Here is a 20,326-nt window from a genome sequence, read left to right on the forward strand (position 1 = left end):
GTCACACACACCTGGCCAGCCATGGGGCAGCCACATAGGGGTTGCCAGGTCGTGTCATTGGTGGCATTTTTGTCTTAAATCAAGGTGGTCACCAGGAAATGCCCTTTTTTATGGTATATGTTAAGTATTACTATAATAATGCCGTATTTAGTCATCTATCTGCCGTCTTTTGCCATTTTTGGGACAATTATAAAGGAATCTTCAGGAATAACTATGTTTACAATCAAATGGAAACACAAGAGTCTTTACAAACTAAAAGAGATATATTAAATTCAGCAAAGTTTGCGATACAATATCAGTCATAGAAATATTCTGATACTTTTCAATATATTCTCTTCTATAATAACAAATATAACACTATTTGTTCATGAAATATATGAAGGGGAACCTAAAGATGTCCTGCCTCGCACCCCGCGATGTCAACACTTTTTCGACCCCATCTGCTCTCTCTCCAGGTAGTGTTAATCAACCCCAACCCATCGGGGACGCTTAAAACTACGGGTCACAGCCAAGGGAAAGGGAAGGGAAGTGTATGTTGCGCGCATGGGAAGGAGAGTAGAGAGCGAGGGGGTTAATCCCTTATTGGCCTAGGGATTACCCAGGGCTGGGCTAATGAGATGCTCAGCTCTTCAGGGAGCTGTTTTCTCACGACACACACACACACACACACACACACACACACACACACACACACACACACACACACACACACACACACACACACACACACACACACACAATAAAAGAAAGAAAAAGAAATAGATATCTATCCATCTATCTATCTATCTATCTATCTATCTATCTATCTATCTATCTATCTATTTATCTATCTATCTATATATATATATATATATATATATATATATATATATATATATATATAAAACTATATCTATATCTCTATATATCTATCTCTCTCTCTATCTCTCTATCTCTATATAATATCTAATAAAAATAATAACATCTATCTATGTAATAATAATAATAATAATAATATATATATATATATATATATATATATATATATATATATATATAATATATATTAATATCTATATCTAGAGATAATAATAGAGATAGAGAGAGAGAGATAATAATAATAATAATAATAATAATGTGAAATAATAATAATAATAATAATAATAATTAGAATAGATAATATTAATAATAATAATAATAATAATAATAATAATAGGTAATAATAATAATAATAATAATAATAATAATAATAATAATAATAATAATAATAATAATAATAATAATAATAATAATAATAATAATAATAATAATAATAATAATAATTAAAGGGGAAAGTGGGGTAAGATGAATCACTTTTTAGGTTTTTCGAGCTGGAGTCTTCCCTGGTAACGTGAGCCTGTCTCTGGCAGTGTTCATTGGAGCAGCTGTCATTTACCTTTAACCGTGAGCAAAATTGATATTCTCCTGATAAGGCTTTCACCTTTGTAAAGCCTTTAAAAAAAGTATCGAATGGTTCCCCCTACCCCCACTCAGGGGGGTAGGGTGAACCCTACCGTGGGGTAAGTTGAACCACACCGTGAGTCAAATGGACAAGAGGATATCTACAGCAAAACAACGGATATTACAAATGTTTATCTATCAATAATACATGTACATCCTTTTATAAGTAAATATGAAATAAATAAATAAAATCCTTTTGAAAATTTTACAAAATGTTTAGTGATTTTACTGCAAAACAGAGGATATTACACATTTTTTTGCATCAATAGTACATATAAGATATACATCCTTTTAAAAGAATAAAAAATCCTTTTGAAAATTTAGCAAAATGCACTTATGTCCATCAACAGGCCTACGAGAGACAGAATCTTGCCAAGTCACATGGGAACAAACTGGTTCGACTTTCGCAGACTACCAAACAAGCTTTTCGGAGCTGGTAGTGTCACCAACATACCTTTTTTATCGAATGATGCTTCATCATAGTGGTCGATTATGAAGGCCTGTGCCTATCTTTCCTCTCCCTCTGCTGCTCCTTCATCCCGGGCTGCCGTATCCGTCAGTATTCTTGTGGCCCTTTTCTTTTCCTTCTTTCTTTCTTTCTTCTTTTTTCCATCGTCGGATGCAGCGAGGGCCCTTTTCATCACATCGAGGGGTACAGGCCCGGCCCGTTTTTCTGATGTACTTTCGCGGCATCTGATATCAAATAGATTACATTGAGGTTTAAAAAATAATCATTCACACATGATGGGGTAAGATGAACTACATCTTCATCTTACCCCAAACTTAAAGGTTTATCCTACAACTCCGCGGCCATTTTGAATGAATCGTTTGTAAACATGTTAATGCAATTCATTACCATCGAAAACATGGACAGAAGAATTATCAAATATTAAACTAATCATCAGCATTTTGCAACAAAAGTAAGACTAATAATACCAGACTAATTGACGATATTCTCAGCTTCCAATATTTTACTTTTCGATGGAAGAAACAGTTTTTTTGCTGTAAAAAATGACAGACTCTCCACAGGAACGTCTCGCTGCTACCAGAGACACGTGGTGACCACTGGCTTTGGTTGTGCAGCATTAGCGCTTGATGCGATCTGTGATCACGTGATCGCAAGGGGTGGTTCATCTTACCCCACTTTCCCTTACTACTACTACTACTACTACTACTACTACTACTAATAATAATAATAATAATAATAATAATAATAATAATAATAATTATTATTATTATTATTATTATTATTATTATTATTATTATTATTATTATTATACATACATACATACATACATACATACATACATACATACATACATACATATACATACATACATATAAATATATATATATATATATATATATATATATATATATATATATATATATATATATATATATATATATATATATATATATATATATATATATATATATATATACTGTCACTGGGAAATAAATATTAACTGGAATCTTCACATTATTGATTTATTAAATTAAATATCAAACATGAACACTTCAACAAGGAGTAGTTGACGTGTGTGTAGACAGTCCACAAACACTGATGGGAGTTATATAGCGGGAAACATGAGCGGTTGTGGGACGTTTATTTTTTATTTTTTTTTACGTCTACGCCTATTGCGCCAGTAGGCTTGTTAGAGGGGCTTGGATGTTAGTCGGCTCCAGGCGTCACGGCGCAGGCAAGTGTTTATAGTGGCGCCAGCTTGTCTTTGCTAATGCTGCCCCCCATAACTCGTTCTTGATTAACTTGGACGGTTTCCTCTAGAGTCCGGGTTGATGGGTGGTCTTCAGGACAGCATGTGGGTAGTTTTAAGCAACTCGGGGGTGATTGAAAAATCCGAGGTGGTAGCGTGGGGATTCGAACTCGTGTCGTCCATCACGCGTTGAATGTGGGCCCAGCACGCTACAACTCAGCCACGGGTTGTGTAGTGAAGTGCCTATTAAGAAGAGGTGATGAGGTTGAAGATTTCCTGGTACCGAGAGAAGTACTTCTTTTTGATTTGTGTGGCAATGTATACTGCTCTGGATCTCTGATTCTTGTCGCAGACGGCAGGGTTCTGGGTGCAATCTCGGAACAGCCACGGCAGCAGCGCTGTGACAGGAAGACGGAATGATGAGTCAGATGCACAATCAACATCTCGATCATGATACTATTGAGTGTATTGTACAGGACGAAGTTATGAGTTAGATGCACAGTTACCCTTGAATACTCGATTATTATATAACTAAGTGTGGATTGTAACAGAGGCAAGTCACATATACAATCTGAACTAAGATCCTTAAGTTTTGTAACATTGTCGAGTGTGTTCATTGAAGTGAAAGGTAAAGTATAAAGTGGTGTTGATGCACGAGGAGATGCAAGACTTACTTAAGGTCTGTTTAACCGCGTCATTCTGGGAGCATTGGTCACAATTCCTTCCAAGGAAGCAATTGTACACCAAGTCCACAAAAGCACGGTCGTGAAGTAATCCATCAAGCACAGACTTTCTTGCATTGATAAGGCTGAAGGTCGGAATCTGAGCTTCGTAATATCCTGAAGGGCAGCCCACCTGCTGGCCCATGGCGCCTGCCACCATGGCCAGGGCCACAGTCATGACCGGGAGCAGAAGACGAGCCCTGTGGAAGGAGAGATGTTGTTGTCATTGACACAAACGTTGCTCATCTCTGTCACGGATGTGGGATCAAAATATAGAAAATATCAGATTATTTATTAAGGCGATGTCACACTGTCCGTTTCTCTCCAACCTTTCTGCGTACGGGCAACAGCGGTTGCCAGTTCTCCCAACCGGGAGAGAGTTGTCGATTGCCCGTACGGATGGAAAACGGTTCGGGATACGAGCAACCGCCCGGCTGTATGTAAACAAAAAGACGTCAGTTGTGTCTGGGCGTAGAAGACGAGTAGTGGGAGGTCGCCTACCAAGAGAATCGTCAAGTGGTTTAGCAGAGCTGCTTTGTCTACAAGATAAGAGAACACGCCGTGTTGTGGGACCACACACATGAAAACTTCGCCTAAAAGAATTTAATGTGTGAATGGTTCATGATTATTGCTGCTCTTCCCTCATTGTGGTGTCTTGCTTGGGTATGAGTGGGGCTACCGTTTCCAATAGTTAATAAAAACTCTTCTGTCTCCATTCGATGAAAATTGTTCACAGCACTCTGACGAGGAATGGGTAAACACTTCTGTCCTCCCTCTTTGAAGCTCTGGTCGTACACACAACCGCCTTTTCCTTCCATTTAACTGTGGCAACAAGTCCATAACATAAGTAACAGCAGCACAAGCTGCAGCAGCCCTTAAAGTTGGAGTTGCCGGTTGCCTGTACCGCCAACACGGTTGGAGGAAAAACACTCAGTGTGACACCGCCTTTAGACTAAACTAAATCCGGCGTGAACAGGAACCGAATCGGATCAAGGTATGTGATTGTTGATATCACTGCTCTTACCGGAATATGTGTAAGAAGATACGGCGTAACTCCCAATAAATAGCCTACCTGGTAATAACAGGAACACTCGAAATGTAGCCTACGCCGATGAGTGCTAGAGTGTATGCTGCCCTGCTCTCATTCTGAAGGTCCGGGTTCGATTCCCTACTCAGTGGTTCACATTTCGAGTCTACCCTTTTGCTCTCCACCAAGATGATGAAGTTAATCGGCTTTGGTTTATCTTGTGCAGACAGCCAACAGGTCACTTTTCACACCTCAGCTTGTCACATCTATTTGTTGATAAAAGTTATCGGAGGAAGCAAGTTAAGACAGAAGAAATCATGGAGACTAAATCGATATTAACTACAGAACTATTTGCATGGTTTTCGTAACTACATGAATAATAAAACATAATGAGAGGAGACCGTGAACGACTACGGCAACTCAACAGCATCACCAACAGTAACACAACCTGCCTACTTACATAGTTGCTGTGAGTGTTTCAAGGGATTTCCGGAAGACTTGTGTGGCAGCCAGAGAGGCGAGCCTTTATATACACTCCAGGCGACGTCCAGCGTGTGCTTGTGTGAGGCTAAGTCTATATATACCAAGTCAAGTCACTCTGCTTCAGAACTGCGACCGGTACGCGCAGGAGGCGGTTTTGGGGCGGAGCAGCGGGATGACGTCACTTGGAGCCTCCCCCCAAAATACCCGCCAGTTCAAGGGTGACTAAAGTTGGGGCCGTATGTGCACTCTGGATGTGCATTCTCGCCTTCTTTCACAGCGCGTTCAGGCAAGCCACTGACGAAAAAATGTCTTTTTATTGTGCTATTGCGTGACTGTAATTCCAATGACTACAAACGGCGGTGTGGGGTGTGAAGGAGGGCATGTTGAAGTGATTGATTTAAATTAGTACGCCTTTCCTCGTTTTCTCTAAATCCTTGTTTCTACATTCTCTAGTTTGGCTCCAAGCTGTGTCACGCATAAACCACGCCTCGGCCGTGTCTCCTCCCACAAACCTGCGTATGACTTGACCTGGTGTATATAAACTTAGGTGTGAGGAATGGGGGAGGGAGAGTTTCCAGATACTGAGTTGAGGCTTAATATTGAATTGTTACCTGCGCTGAATCACTTATTGCCCATCACGTGGCCTTGAGGAGCAGGAGCGGGATAAGAATGACGAGGAGGAAGGGGCAGAAAAGGTAAAGGAAACTATTGAAAGGAAGATAATGCAAAACAAATATTTATATCTAGCTTTGCAGCACAAGTCTGTCACTTTTGAATTATGTCACACACACACACACACACACACACACACACACACACACACACACACACACACTCCGTGCCGCAACTGGGGCTAGATTCATAAAGGCTTTGTGCATAGTTTTGGGCCCTTAGTGCGTAGTTTTGAGAAAATTGCGATACACAAAGCTCGCGCGGTAAAACTACCAACTAATCGATGACGTCACTGGGTTAGCGCGCGGATTTTCAAAGCTATAACGTGCTCTGTGTGACGCTAAATATGTTGAAACTACTGCCTGGAAGGTGTAGTAAACGCTAACAATATTGTCATATTTACGTATAAATGCTTATAAATCGCGTTTTTTAACTTGAAATATAACACTGCGAGTAGAGGAAGCCGATTTCTTTATAAAATGATGAGATATACAGTTTATTATTTATACACACTTTGAGAGGCATATGATAAGTGTGCGCGGTATGGCACACCGACGCCCGGCCGGGGGATTGCCAGACCTCCCTCCTCCTTCATCTTCCTACCTCCTCATCCATTCGATCATCCATCCATCTCTACATTTGTCCCTCCGTGGGACCATGGACCTTTGTCGGGTGGCAGCCCATGAGTTGGGCTGCAGATATGGCAAGACAGTCTTAACTTTCCCTCGTTCCTTCCTTCCGTCCTTGTCTGCCTCGGTATATATGTGCCACATTATCTTTTTAATTTGCTCTCTTCCTGCCTCAATCTCCTCCTTATCTGCTTTTGCTTCCCCTTAAGCATCTTCTTAGATAACAAGACATCGAACAGAGGAGTTACCTTGACGTTAATGTGCAGCAAGCGAAGAAATAATTAGGTTCCTAGATTACGATTTAGTACAGTTTGCCTTAGAAGGAAGAAAATGGAAAAAGAGAACGGGTTCATTTTGAAACACCTCGGTTCTTGCGACATTAGCGTCGACATTAGAGCTCAAGCATCGGTGACTGAAAATAAATTAAAGGTGCCCAATTTCAAAAGAGCTAACTTCGTAGAAATCCGACGAATACTAACAGAAATAAAACTATCAGATGACGGCCTGGCTAAGTTTTAGAAATCATTTACTCACTCAGCAGAACACATTCGGCCCTTTGTGCGAGAAGCGAAGTAACACCAATAAAAACCCACCGTGGTTTAATTAATAGCAAAATTAAACACTCAGTCAAGGAGAGAAAATTGTTTTACCGGCTAAAGAAAGAACAAAGCACGCCCGAAAACATTAGACTTTATCATGATGCCAGGCGACGAGTAAAAAGATAAGTATGTCAGGCAAAGCATAAATATGAAGAGAATATTGCGGCCAACTGTAAAAATAATCCGAAATCCTTCTTCAGTTACATAAACAACAGAAAGACGATCGGAAGTGTAATTGGACCCTTAACAAACAGCGACGGTGCACTAGTGACTGACAGCCAACACGTTGCAAACCTCTTAAACAATTACTTTTTCTCGGTGTTTAATGCTAACAGTCCTCCCACCACCAACAACAACACCAGTACTAATGTAAATCTCGAGCATGCATTGCCTAACTTTGAAATAACAACCGATGAAGTCCTTAAAGCCCTCCAATCACTTAAAACAAATAAAAGTCCTGGACCTGACAAAGTATATCTACACTGCTTAAAGAAACAAAGAGCGAAATACTCTCCTCCCTCACAACCGTATTCAATATGTCCTTGCGACAAGGAATCGTTCCTTCGGACTGGAAAAAGGCTAACGTGACACCGATTTTTAAGAAAGGATACAAAAAATAACAGGTAATTACAGGCCCATTAGTCTAACTCCAGTTGTATGTAAGCTACTTGAGAGCATAACTAGAGACAAAATTGTGAGTTACCTTGAAAGCCACTCATTAATTGGGGACTCACAACATGGCTTCCGTAACAAAAGATCCTGCCTATCAAATCTATTGACCTTTTATAACGACCTCTTCTCAGTTTATGACGTAACCAAATCACTGGACGTAGTCTATCTTGATTTCCAGAAAGCGTTTGATAAAGTCTCACATCATAAATTACTTTACAAATTAAAGCCAATAGGTATTGGCGGTCAAGTAAACCAATGGATCGCGAATTGGTTGAGCAACAGACACCAAAGAGTGGTGATTGACGGATTTAACTCGGAGTGGGCGCCGGTCACTAGTGGCGTCCCTCAGGGCTCGGTTCTTGGCCCAGTGCTCTTCATTATTTACATCAACGATGTGGATGTTGGACTCAGTAATCGCATTAGTAAATTTGCAGACGACACAAAGATTGGTAACTCGGTTCACACTGACGAAGACAGGCAAAGACTCGAAGAGGATTTGCACAAAATTTCAGCTTGGTCGGATAGATGGGAGATGCCCTTTAACGTAGACAAGTGCCAGGTCCTTCAAGATGGAACAAGGAATAAGAAGTTCGATTACGAAATGCGCGGCGTTAAACTCAAAAGCGTACAATGTGTTATGGACTTGGGGGTCAAAATCGCGTCAAACCTCAAATGCTCACAGCAATGCATCGATGCTGCAAATAAAGCGAACAGAATGTTGGGCTTCATTAAAAGAAACTTTTTATTCAAGAATAAAAATGTAATACTTCCGCTCTACATTAGTTTAGTCAGACCCCACTTGGAATATGCGGTACAGTTTTGGTCTCCCCATTATGCAAAGGACACTGCTAAATTAGAGAGTGTTCAGCGTCGGGCAACAAAAATGATCCCTTCATTACGCAACAAATCCTACGAAGAAAGGCTTTCCACCCTTAACATGTTCTCTCTTGAGAAACGTCGCCTCCGAGGAAAACTGATCGAATGTTTTAAAATACTTAATGGTTTCACGAATGTAGACAGATCAACATTGTTTATGATCGATGACACTTTGTGAACGAGGAACAATGGCATAAAACTCAAATGTAGACAAGTAAATTCAGACTGCACCAAATTTTTCTTCACCAACGTTGTAGTGCGAGAATGGAATAAGCTCCCACCTTCAGTGGTTCAGTGTAACACGATTGACTCCTTTAAAAACAAGCTTGACCGTCACTTCCTTGAACTTAATATTAACTTGAGTTGAAATGCAACGTTTTGGAGCCATCTGATTAATGTTAAATCACTTAGATTTAAGGACAGACCACCTAGTCTGGACCATGGGGTCTGTGTGGTCTGATTGTCTATGTACATCTATGTAAATCTCTCTCTCTCTCTCTCTCTCTCTCTCTCTCTCTCTCTCTCTCTCTCTCTCTCTCTCTCTCTCTCTCTCTCTCTCTCTCTCTCTCTCTCTGTCGATCAACTACAGAAGACAAATTATTTGCATGTTTTTTGTAACTACATGAATAATAAAACATAATGAGAGGAGACCGTGAATGACTACGGCAACTCAACAGCATCACCAACAGTAACACAACCTGTCTACTTACATAGTTGCTGTGAGTGTTTCAAGGGATTTCCGGTAGACTTGTGCGGCAGCCAGGGAGAGGCAGCGTTTATATACACTCCCGGCGGCGTCCAGCGTGTACTTGTGTGAAGAATGGGGGAGGGAGAGCTTCCAAATACTAATTTTAGGTTTAATATTGAATTGTTACCTGTGTGAGATCGGTGCTCCTGTATGGGACAGAGACTTGGGCTACGACGAAACAGCTGGAAGCACTATTAATACGGTGTGATGTGAGAATGCTTAGATATTTGATGGCAATCAGATGGCAAGATGGAATTTCAAATGAAGAAGTGGTGAGGAGGAGTGGCCTGAAGGGCCTGGAGGAGTTACTGAGTAAGACCAGATTAAGGTGGTTTGGATATGTGAGAAGAGGAGAAGAACACATCCTGAGACGAGCACTGAACTTTGAGGTAGAGGACAGAAGACCAAGGAAGACGTGGAGGAAGATATGAGGAAGCTGAACATCACGGAAGAAATGGCTATGGACTGGCAACAGTGGAGGAGGCTCATATCCCGTCCGACCCCACCATAGGGAATAAGTGGACGTTAAACGATGATGATGATGATGATGATGATGATGGAGTCACTTACAGCCCATCACGTGGACTTGAGGAGAAGGAGCAGGAGCGGGATCAGAATGACGAGGAGGAAGGGGCAGAGAAGGAAGGAGAAGATTATTGAAAGGAAGATGATGCTAACATTTTTACTTCTAGCTTTGCAGCACAAGTCAGTCCCTTTAGAATAGGCGCACCTTACATCACCAAATGTGGGGTACAAACTTGGCGGAGGGACTGTTTTTGTGCCGCTAGAGGCGGTAGTGGGCTGAAGAGTACCCTATCCGGATTTTGTGTTTTTATTTATTAATGATCCACGAAACATCCTAATCAAAGTATGTGCATATCTTTGTATTCATTCATACACACACTGATAATATTTCTATGGTGTTTGATTCACTCAATAGAGTGGAATTATATTGCGATAAACAGTCACAAATTCGTATCGCTAGTAAAAATTAAACTAATAATGTAAGCTTTCCCTCCATGAAATATACACAAATAAATAAATATAAAAGCTCACTAAGTCACAATAAGTGACTACACCTGCTTTGCGCAGTAAAAATATGCTTATTTAAGGTTAAGGTATCTGATACCTGCAAAGTGGCGAGCGCTGCTGCCTCGGGCCACAGTTGCCGTATAAGATATATACGCATTTTCATATTATTGTTGTTGTTAATTCAATGTTTTGTTAGAAAAAAGAATATACATAATTTTAGTTAGTTCTTGGTTATAAGGATTCTTTACGAAATACAAGTATAACATTACCGCCAATAAGTTAGGAAACGTTCTGAATCCTGGAACGGCTACGGTGATGTTAGGTGCGCCTATTATGTAATACACACACACACACACACACACACACACACACACACACACACACACACACACACACACACACATTCCGTTGCGCAACTGGTTAGAGCGCTGCGCTGCTAGACTTCACGGTCTGATAAGGCGGCGGTTCGAGCCAGCTCTGGACGGATTCTTTCCGCTGACTAGCATTGCTTACTGTCCCCCTTTGAGCAAGGGGGATGGGGTGTGTGTTGTGTCAGGTCCTGGCAGTACCCAGAGATCGAGGATAAAGTGCACTTGCTCATGACAGGAGGGTACAGTCGAGGGCGTTGTCCCTTCAGCACCTGAGCTGGACTCTGTTTTTCTAATCTTTTCAGTTTTTTACCTATTCATCGTTCACAGCCATCTCTCTCTCTCTCTCTCTCTCTCTCTCTCTCTCTCTCTCTCTCGCGTGCGCGAAATGTGTGTGTGTGTGGGTGGGTGGGTGGGTGTGGGGAGGATGCATGCGTGCGTGCGTGCTTGCGTTTGTGTGTGTGTGTGTGTGTGTGTAACTCACCACGGCCTGATCACGTGTTGGACCCGTAATCGCCAGCAGGTAACCTCCCGATATGAGCAAGTGGGTGTCATCCGCGTATTGTATCAAAGAACATGCGTCTATTTTCTCAGCAAGGTCATTTACGTATATAGAGAATAAAATAGGACCAAGAATTGAGGCCCGCGGAAACCCATAACTGACTTTCACTTCCTCATATATTATTTCATTAATGTGGACAGATTGAGTTTTAATTTCTAGTGTAACTTGATAACCAAAAACAATCAACAGTGAGTTCAGCACATTTACGCTAAAGATTCTCATGGTTAACACTATCAAAAGCTTTTGATACGTCACATAGTTAAAATAGAAATGTTCTTTGAGTCCATGTTACCATATATCTATCTATCTATCTATATATATATATATATATATATATATATATATATATATATATATATATATATATATATATATATATATATATATATATATATTGTCAGTGGTAACTGTGAGGGCAGTCTCTGTTGACAGTCTTGGACGGAAACCGTGCTGCGTATTAGAAAGAAGGTTGTTGACCTCCAAGAGCTGCATACCTGCCATGCAACTATTTCTGAGAGAGAGAGAGAGAGAGAGAGAGAGAGAGAGAGAGAGAGAGAGAGAGAGAGAGAGAGAGAGAGAGAGAGAGAGAATTTTCCGGAGGGAGCGGGAGAGAGGAATTGATGGGGTTGCCTGCTGCTTCAGCTTTTTTATTCCTGTTATACCCTCCGAGAGGAGGCTCCTCTTCCAGATCCAAGTGACGTCACCCAAGATGCGCGTGGGTTGACTCACGGCCATCTAGCAGGGGGAGGCCTCTTCAGTCTTCACTCCCCTGACGACGTCAGGCGGGTAGGTCGCGGTCAGGTCAGCCTGGGCTGCTGTCAGGCCTCTACCTCACAGTTTTCCTTCTGTTGTTTGTTTGTCTATTAGCATTTTTACTTGTTTTAACATACATAATGAAAAGGTAACTGACTGGAAACAATCTGTTATTTAACTATTATTGTCTATGAATGTGCTGAACAAATACTCTATTCATTAGTATGCAAAATAGTAATGATGATACAAATACATAATTGAAACTTATCAGCGAAGTCTTACATGTCAAAGAACATAATGTCAAGACATGAGCTTCTTGATGGGCCGAGGAATATATATATATATATATATATATATATATATATATATATATATATATATATATATATATATATATATATATAATAGTGTAATACACACACACACACACACACACTGTTACGTCACCAGTGTCGTAACACTGGTGTGGTCAAGGGGTCTTGGGAAAAGTATAAAAAAACAAAGACAAAACAAAAACTGGGTAGGTAAAGCCTCAAAACGCCAGGTTCTTCCCCCCTGAACCGAACAAAATAAAAGGAAAAATTAATAATTTAAAACAAAGGAAATGGTTAAACGGAAACGCAAAATGAACTAAAGATAATATATATTTACAAAAGATAATATTTATATTAATTACAAGAAGAAAAATAAACCCAAGATTGCCTTAGCTCAACACTCCTTTAAAAACATGAATCAAATAACAGTGAAAGCACAAAACACTGAAAACACATGGACGAGGGGCAGCATAAAACACAAGGGCAAAAGCGTGATAAACACGAAAACACTAAAATAGCACACGGAAACACACACACCAAACCTTACCTTACAACAGTAACGGCCCTTCCTCCGTCCATAAAAGGAAAGTGAATAAAACACGCACGCCGACGGCGTGAAACGACTTGCTGAAAGCAAAGGACGTGGTGAGGAGGAAGGACCGGGCCTACCTCGTTCGACTCGACGATACAGGGAAAGACACGCTTCTGACCCGGGTCAGCGCTTAAATGGGCTGTCCGCCGCCCTCGCCACCCCGAGAGTGGTCTGCCAAACGTCGTTGGCGGTGTGGTACAAATCCTCCCCCACGACAACTCCCAATACATATTTTGAGAACAATAAATAAATCCTAACTTAAACATGAAAGAATATATACATAATGTCATGATATTATATGACGGGCAGGAAATACAAAAAGAATGACCACCCCGCGGTAACAACGACCTAGCCTAGGTCGCCGCGCGGGATGGTTGCTACGGGCCAGGACAAAGAAGCGGCGGGTGGAATATTCCAGACCCCCAAACCGGAAACATCCAGTTGATGCTGGGTCGGCGTGGGTAAATACCACCGCATCCGGAAAATACCGTCCCAAACAAAGGCGTCACAGCAGGCCAAGTGGGTGACCCCCACCGTGTCGGTAAAGAATAAAAGAAAATGAAGGGCGGGAAAAGCCAGGCCGTAACGACACACACACACACACACACACACACACACACACACACACACACATTATAATGTACTATGTGCCTTGCCGTTTATTGAAACCGGTTGTAATATTCGTATCATATATATATATATATATATATATATATATATATATATATATATATATATATATATATATATATATATATATATATATATATATATATATATATATATATATATATATATATATATATATATATATCGTATGTTTTTAAAATTCATGTTCACATCAGATATGTTTTTCATCGTATCCGTGTCATATCATATCCTCAATACAATCACCACATTCATATTCATAACAGCCTATCACATCCCAGCAACATGGTAGTTATTTATATTCATTTTTCATTCATATCATATAACTATATTTTATTCATTTTCATATCATATATTCATATCTTTTTCATCTATATGCATATCCATGTTACATGTTTATATTCAAAGAATTATATCATCTTATTCATACTTATTTCCACATCATATATTATAATATGCATAGCATATTTAAAGAATCACATCATATTCAAATTATATTCTTCAGTAATTAGTCTTGCCATATACACATTCTTATCACAGAGTCACATTCTTGTCATAACGCATCATATTCATATATTCACATCAATGAATATTCATATTCTTAATAATACATGTGTAATACAAGTATTTTATAAACTATATTATTGGCTGTTATAATGCCGGATAAACCCTCATCTTCCTTTAAAACCCTCATCTTCCTTTATTTAATACACCCGTAATGGATTTGAAACCTACTGACTGTACTAACTATGCTTATCTGACAATGCTGAACATATATCATGTAGCTACTTAGTTTGACGCTTCGTTGGTGGCACGCAGCCACTTGGCGGACACCTCCTTGTCTTGGAGGAAAGAAAACACGCTCATTGTAGGTCTTTGTTTTGAAATGGCGCCATGTCGTAGACACGGCGCCATTTCAAAAAATGACCGTTGAGACTCGTCTTGAGACTAGTTGGCAGCTATGCCAACTAATTGGACGATGTCTCAGACATTCGGCAATCACGGTAGCCGACACCAAGACGCCAAAAAATCCTTGGAGCGCGGGAGCCGACTTGTCAAACGCAGAAGTCGCTGGGTTGTCTCGGCCCGGAGTCGGCACAGTGTGAACGGGGCTTAAGTCAGCAAAAAATGTGTTGACCAGTGTAATAATTCACCACACAAGCACACGAGGGACAAGCTACGATCCCATGGATTTTCAAATGCCTATAATTCGTTTAAAAGATTTATGTCTTTGCAGGTGCAAAAAAATGGTATTTAAATAATTTACTGCGTGTAAATAACGATTAATGTTCGAAATAACATGAAATGTCAATATTAACTGTTGAATGCGATGCTTGGCTATTTCGAATATTAGGCTTCCCGTTATTTACATACAACGGTTTATCAAAATTCCTTAAGCCCCAAATACACTGCCGAATTTTGGCCACGAACTTGACGCCGAATCAATTCGTGAAAAAATTCGGCGACCGGTTCGCCGGCATGACCAAGATTCTTACAGTTCGTGACCATTCGGCGACATGTCGGCGAATGCTCAAGACAGTTCGGGGACAGTTCGGAGACATGTCGCCGACTATTCGGCGTCCATGTCGCCGAGCTCAAAATCTGAAATTTTAACGTTTTTTTTGTCGCGGAATAACTGGCGACAAGTCTCCGAATTGTCTTCGTATGTCGCCGACGTGTCGGTGACATGTCGGGGACAATTCCCCGACAGTACCCAGATTTCTGACAGCTGATCATCTGATGCCCAGCTGGCATATAAAAGAACGGGAATCTGGGGTGCAACACACTTCTTCACCGGCAGCTGAAGAGCCCACCTCGTCTCTCGCCACACCCAGGACTTCCCCCATTGCCTCTCACCATGGACGACTATTTAATGCTGGTTCTGTTGCATAACTTGGTCACGCAAATTGCACTCACATGTGCTTTGCTACTGGAGCAAGAAAAAAATCGACGACAAGCCAGGGATGCAGTTGTGACAAGAGGACGACGAAGAAAATACAGACCGAGAAGGATATGGGTTGCTGAGTGGCTCCAGGAAAGGCTGCAGCAAGGGGCCTGGCAGAACCTGATTCCAACCCTGGCACGCACACATCAAGCACAATACAAGAACACGTTGAGGATGGAGGAAACAATGTTTGACGAAATCCTGGAGAGAGTGCGACCCCACATACCACATAACTACCAATTTTCGTGAACCCCTTGAGCCTGGTTTGAAGCTTGCCATTACCTTGCGGTTCCTAGCGTCAGGCGACAGCTACGCCAGTCTGTCATTGTTGTTCCGGGTTCATCGTTCCACCATTGGCAAGATCATTTACGAGACATGTGAGGCGCTAATCACCGAGTACATGGACGAGGTCATCGCAAGCCCCACGACACCAGGGGGTTGGAAGGGCATAGCAAGTGGCTTCTCGGAGAAGTGGGACTTCGAGCACGCTGTCGGAGCCATCGACGGGAAACACGTCCGGCTCACTAAACCACCTAACACCGGATCCTTGTACTTCAGTTATAAGTTTTTTTTTCCCTGGTCCTACTCGGTGTGGTCGACTACAATTACAAATTCATCTACGCTTCCGTTGGTGCCAATGGTGCAACGTGTGATGCCCAAGTGTTCTTATACTCCAACCTGTACCAAGCCATCGTCAGGAATGATATCGACCTGCCCCCTCGAGAGCGACTCCCCAGAGAAGACACGCTTATACCATACTTCCTCGTTGGTGACGACGCCTTCGCCCTCAAGGAGTGGATGGTGAAGCCCTTCCCCTCCCGAGGACTGACTCGACAGCAGAGGGTCTTCAACTACCGGCTGTCCAGAGCAAGACGAGTGGTGGAGAACGCTTTTGGCATCCTCGCAAATAGGTAAGTAAATATTTGTAAAATTTCAATTCATGATGGGTTATGTGTATTCGATTGGGATTCCTGTGAAATGATAAAAAAAAGTGTAACAATTTTAGGAGGAGAAAAAATACAAGAGTCAGTTTGTATACAGAAATATGACAACTTTAATTTATCTGAAGGATTGTTCAAACTGAATCCTTTGATGAGTGCCCTCGTGGTTAAAGCCTTCATCAGCGCCAGGTGTGAGGCCAGTCACCTTGTGACATATCACTCTCCCCCCACTACTCCCTCGCTCCGTCCCTAGCTTATGTGTTTATTGTTGTGTGTAAAATTACCATTCTATACTTTATACTAAATACATGCTCTTGTCTTCTTTTTTTATTTTAGGTTCCGGTGTCTTCTCAGGGGACTTGAAATGCATCCTAGAGGAGCGGAGAAGGTAACGCTGGCCTGTTGCATACTCCATAACATGCTGCGTGACCGGAACCCTGTCCAGTTCATGCGGCAGGCGGACCGGGAGGATCCACACACAGCAAATTGTTCCAGGGGAATGGCGAGAGGACGATCATCTCGTCCCACTCGACCCCCAGCGGAACCCAAGAGCTATGGTAGACCCCAAGAATGTCCACGCCTACCTCATGGACTACTACAACACCCGGGGAGCAGTGGCCTGGCTGGACAGAAATATGGGCGAGTAAATATCGGTGATCATATGTGTGGTAATATATATGATAGTATGTGTAATAAAATGTACAAATGTGACTTGTTTTTGTTTTTCCCTCCTACAAATATTTTAGAATGAATGAATGTTTACGTAATATTGATAAACAAACCAGTAACTGAAAAAATAATAATAAAACATAGGTTAAATAATGACAGAATAATATTAAAATATATAAATAAATAAATAATAAAGAAATTATGAAATAAATGAAAATGTTAGTTACATACCTATTTTATATATTCATGATTCTTCTTGTTTTTCATTTTCTTGTTTATTATATATATATATATATATATATATATATATATATATATATATATATATATATATATATATATATATATATATATATATTTCATTTTCTTTTCAAGCTATTATTTTTTTATATTTCCTTCAAAGTCTCTAGAATAGGCATGGGTGTCAAATAGAAAACACATTGAATAATTTAGGGTAGGCGGTGGCCGAAGTGATAGCGTACTGGACCCACATTCGCCGCGTGATGGACGACGCGGGTTCGAATCCTCACGCTACCACTCGGATTTTTCGGTCACCGCCGAGTGGCTTAAAACTACCCACATGCTGTCCTGAAGACCACCCATCAACCCGGACTCTAGAGGAAGCCGTCCAAGCGAATCAAGTACGAGTTCCGGGGGGCAGCATGAGCCAATGCAAGATGGCGCCACTATAAACACTCGCCTGCGCCAGAACGGGCTGGGCCGACCATCAGGCCCCACCTGGAAGAAGCCTTGGGCCGACCATCAGGCCCCACCGGGAAGATGCCTACCGGCGCAATAGGCAACAACGTAAAAAAAAAAAAAAAAAAATTGTTATGTGATAGTTTTATTTTTATAAAATAATACAAAATAAAATAAAATTAATGTCTCCAAAAAATAATAAATACATATATTTATACACACCCACACACTACCCAATACATGCACCACTACGGCTGGTGGTAGTGGTGTCTCCCTCGGTGCGCTGTGTGGAGAGTTTGGTCGCGGTCCTGCGGCCGAGGAGGACTGAGCACGCCAAAAAGGGTGCTGCCCAGGCTGAGGTTCAGCTCAGGGCGAGGTGCTGATGCTTGAGGTTGGTGGGCCTGCTCCCTTTGGCCGGAAACATCCTGCAGCTGTTCCTGAAGGCTCGCGATTTGCCTCTGCAAGGCATCGGTAGAGGAAGAGGCTTCCGTGGTGGGCGTAGCAAGGACCACACTGGGGTGGTAGCCATGGTAGCCGTGCTGTACAGCTCCTGTAGGTGGCTGGTAGGGTGGGACACTGACATGTTGGTGCTGGGCAATGCGAGCTTGACTATGACATAGAGCTTGTCCCACACACACTTGCTCAACACTACTCCGTGTAGTCCTGCATCCATGCAGAAATCGTGTCGTAGAGACTGCAGGCGCTTCTCCTTCGGGGTGAGTTGTGCAGTTGCCGCAATCTTCCCAGCCAGGTGTCGGGACAGCTCGACGGACTCCTCCAGGTGCCGCCTCACATCAGACTGTTGTGCGAATACACAATTGTAATACCGCGCATTTTATATCAATAATGTTACTCAAATCAACATTGCATTCACATTTTTAATAATTCAGAAAATAAAATAGCCACAAAGTGACCAAATTTACCTTGTCCATCCAAGTTGAACACAATTTCACCTCTCCCACTGACTGCTATTAGGCCATGACGAACAGTACCAGACAGCATGTCTGGGGTTCCCACTCCCTCTGACCTGTTCAATACTTGTACGAGACACGTCAACGGACGGTCCCTCACACATCACGACAGGCATGGTTTTACTTTTTTTTTTCCTTGACCGCCCTCTGTCACCCCATTACCCAACAGAAAAGAATAAATTACCCCACTTGGGGTAATTTGCCCCGGGGTGGGAACCCCTGATATATATATATATATATATATATATATATATATATATATATATATATCTATATATATATATATATATATATATATATATATATATATATATATATATATATATATATATATATATATATATATATATATATATATATATATATATATATATATATATATATATATATATATATATATATATATATATATATATATATATATATATATATATATATATATATATATATATATATATATATATATATATATATATATATATATATATATATATATATAGTCTTATATTCGGCGACATGTCGGCGACAAATTTGGCAATAAAATTTAAATTTCAACGGTCAAAATTCGGCGACAATTCGACGAACACCGCGAATCGGACGCCGAATTGTCTGCGACATGTCGGCGACATGTCGGCGACAATTCGGCGTCCATTTTGCATTCGTGCACATTCGGCGAACGGCCGCGAATTTTTCTTGCAACATGAAACTTTCGTGGCGGTCGTGACCAACCGTCAAAAGTCGCGTGGTGGACGCAGACATGTTCCCGAACGGCCAAGAACAGGCAAGAAAGATGCCGAACTTGTTAGCGACACAGGATGACTTGCATATTCGCGCACATTCGTGAGCCAAAATTCGGCAGTGTATTTGGGGCTTTATGTGTACGCACTTGCAGAGCCAGATGTCATTTCATGTACCCGCAATGAGATGAATTACAGGTATTTGAAAGGCAATAAATCGGTGAAGGATGATCTGACTATATACTTTTTGTCTTTCGTGTGCTTGTATCCGCGGTATATTATCGATGCAGATCGGCATACTTGTGGTTTATTTGAGATGGCTTGAGGGTTCTTTATTTACACGAACATTCAAATATATCACTGGAAATAAGAAAAGCTCCTGATCTTCACGCAATCACGAATTAACTAACAATGCGCGAGTGGACAGATGGGAAGAAACCACTAGACTACCCAAGGCTCCTTGAGACTAC

General features: G+C 41.1%; 1 protein-coding gene across 5 annotated transcripts; it reads right to left on the reverse strand.

The window, feature by feature from the left end:
• Window positions 1–2,956: 2,956 nt before the first annotated feature.
• Window positions 2,957–13,315, reverse strand: LOC126986699 (uncharacterized). Of its 5 annotated transcripts, none has more exons than XR_007739899.1 (3): window positions 9,588–10,944; window positions 3,872–4,119; window positions 2,957–3,595 (listed from the first exon to the last, which is right to left on the reverse strand). XR_007739899.1 is itself a non-coding variant. In XM_050843055.1 (3 exons), exons 1-3 carry the CDS (start codon window positions 13,231–13,233, stop codon window positions 3,444–3,446), a joined length of 432 nt encoding a protein of 143 aa, XP_050699012.1. In that variant the 5' UTR covers window positions 13,234–13,315; the 3' UTR covers window positions 2,957–3,443. The 5 variants fall into 5 exon arrangements, 1 of the variants encoding a protein (XP_050699012.1); XR_007739900.1 differs by lacking the exon at window positions 9,588–10,944 and adding an exon at window positions 5,407–6,182; XR_007739901.1 differs by lacking the exon at window positions 9,588–10,944 and adding an exon at window positions 4,992–5,294.
• Window positions 13,316–20,326: the final 7,011 nt, after the last annotated feature.

This window comes from Eriocheir sinensis, chromosome 62, assembly GCF_024679095.1.
Source record: "Eriocheir sinensis breed Jianghai 21 chromosome 62, ASM2467909v1, whole genome shotgun sequence".
Taxonomy (NCBI): Eukaryota; Metazoa; Arthropoda; class Malacostraca; order Decapoda; family Varunidae; genus Eriocheir; species Eriocheir sinensis.

Bases quoted from the DNA above. Each gene is read 5' to 3' on its own strand.
- LOC126986699 (XM_050843055.1), bottom strand. From the start codon at position 13,233: ATGGACGGAGGAAGGGCCGTTACTGTTGTAAG. The intron at 4,120-13,201 runs GTAAGGTTTGGT...CTCCTTCCACAG, and splicing joins AGGGCCGTTACTGTTGTAAG to GGCTCGTCTTCTGCTCCCGG. The intron at 3,596-3,871 runs GTAAGTCTTGCA...TTCCTGTCACAG, and splicing joins CGCGGTTAAACAGACCTTAA to CGCTGCTGCCGTGGCTGTTC.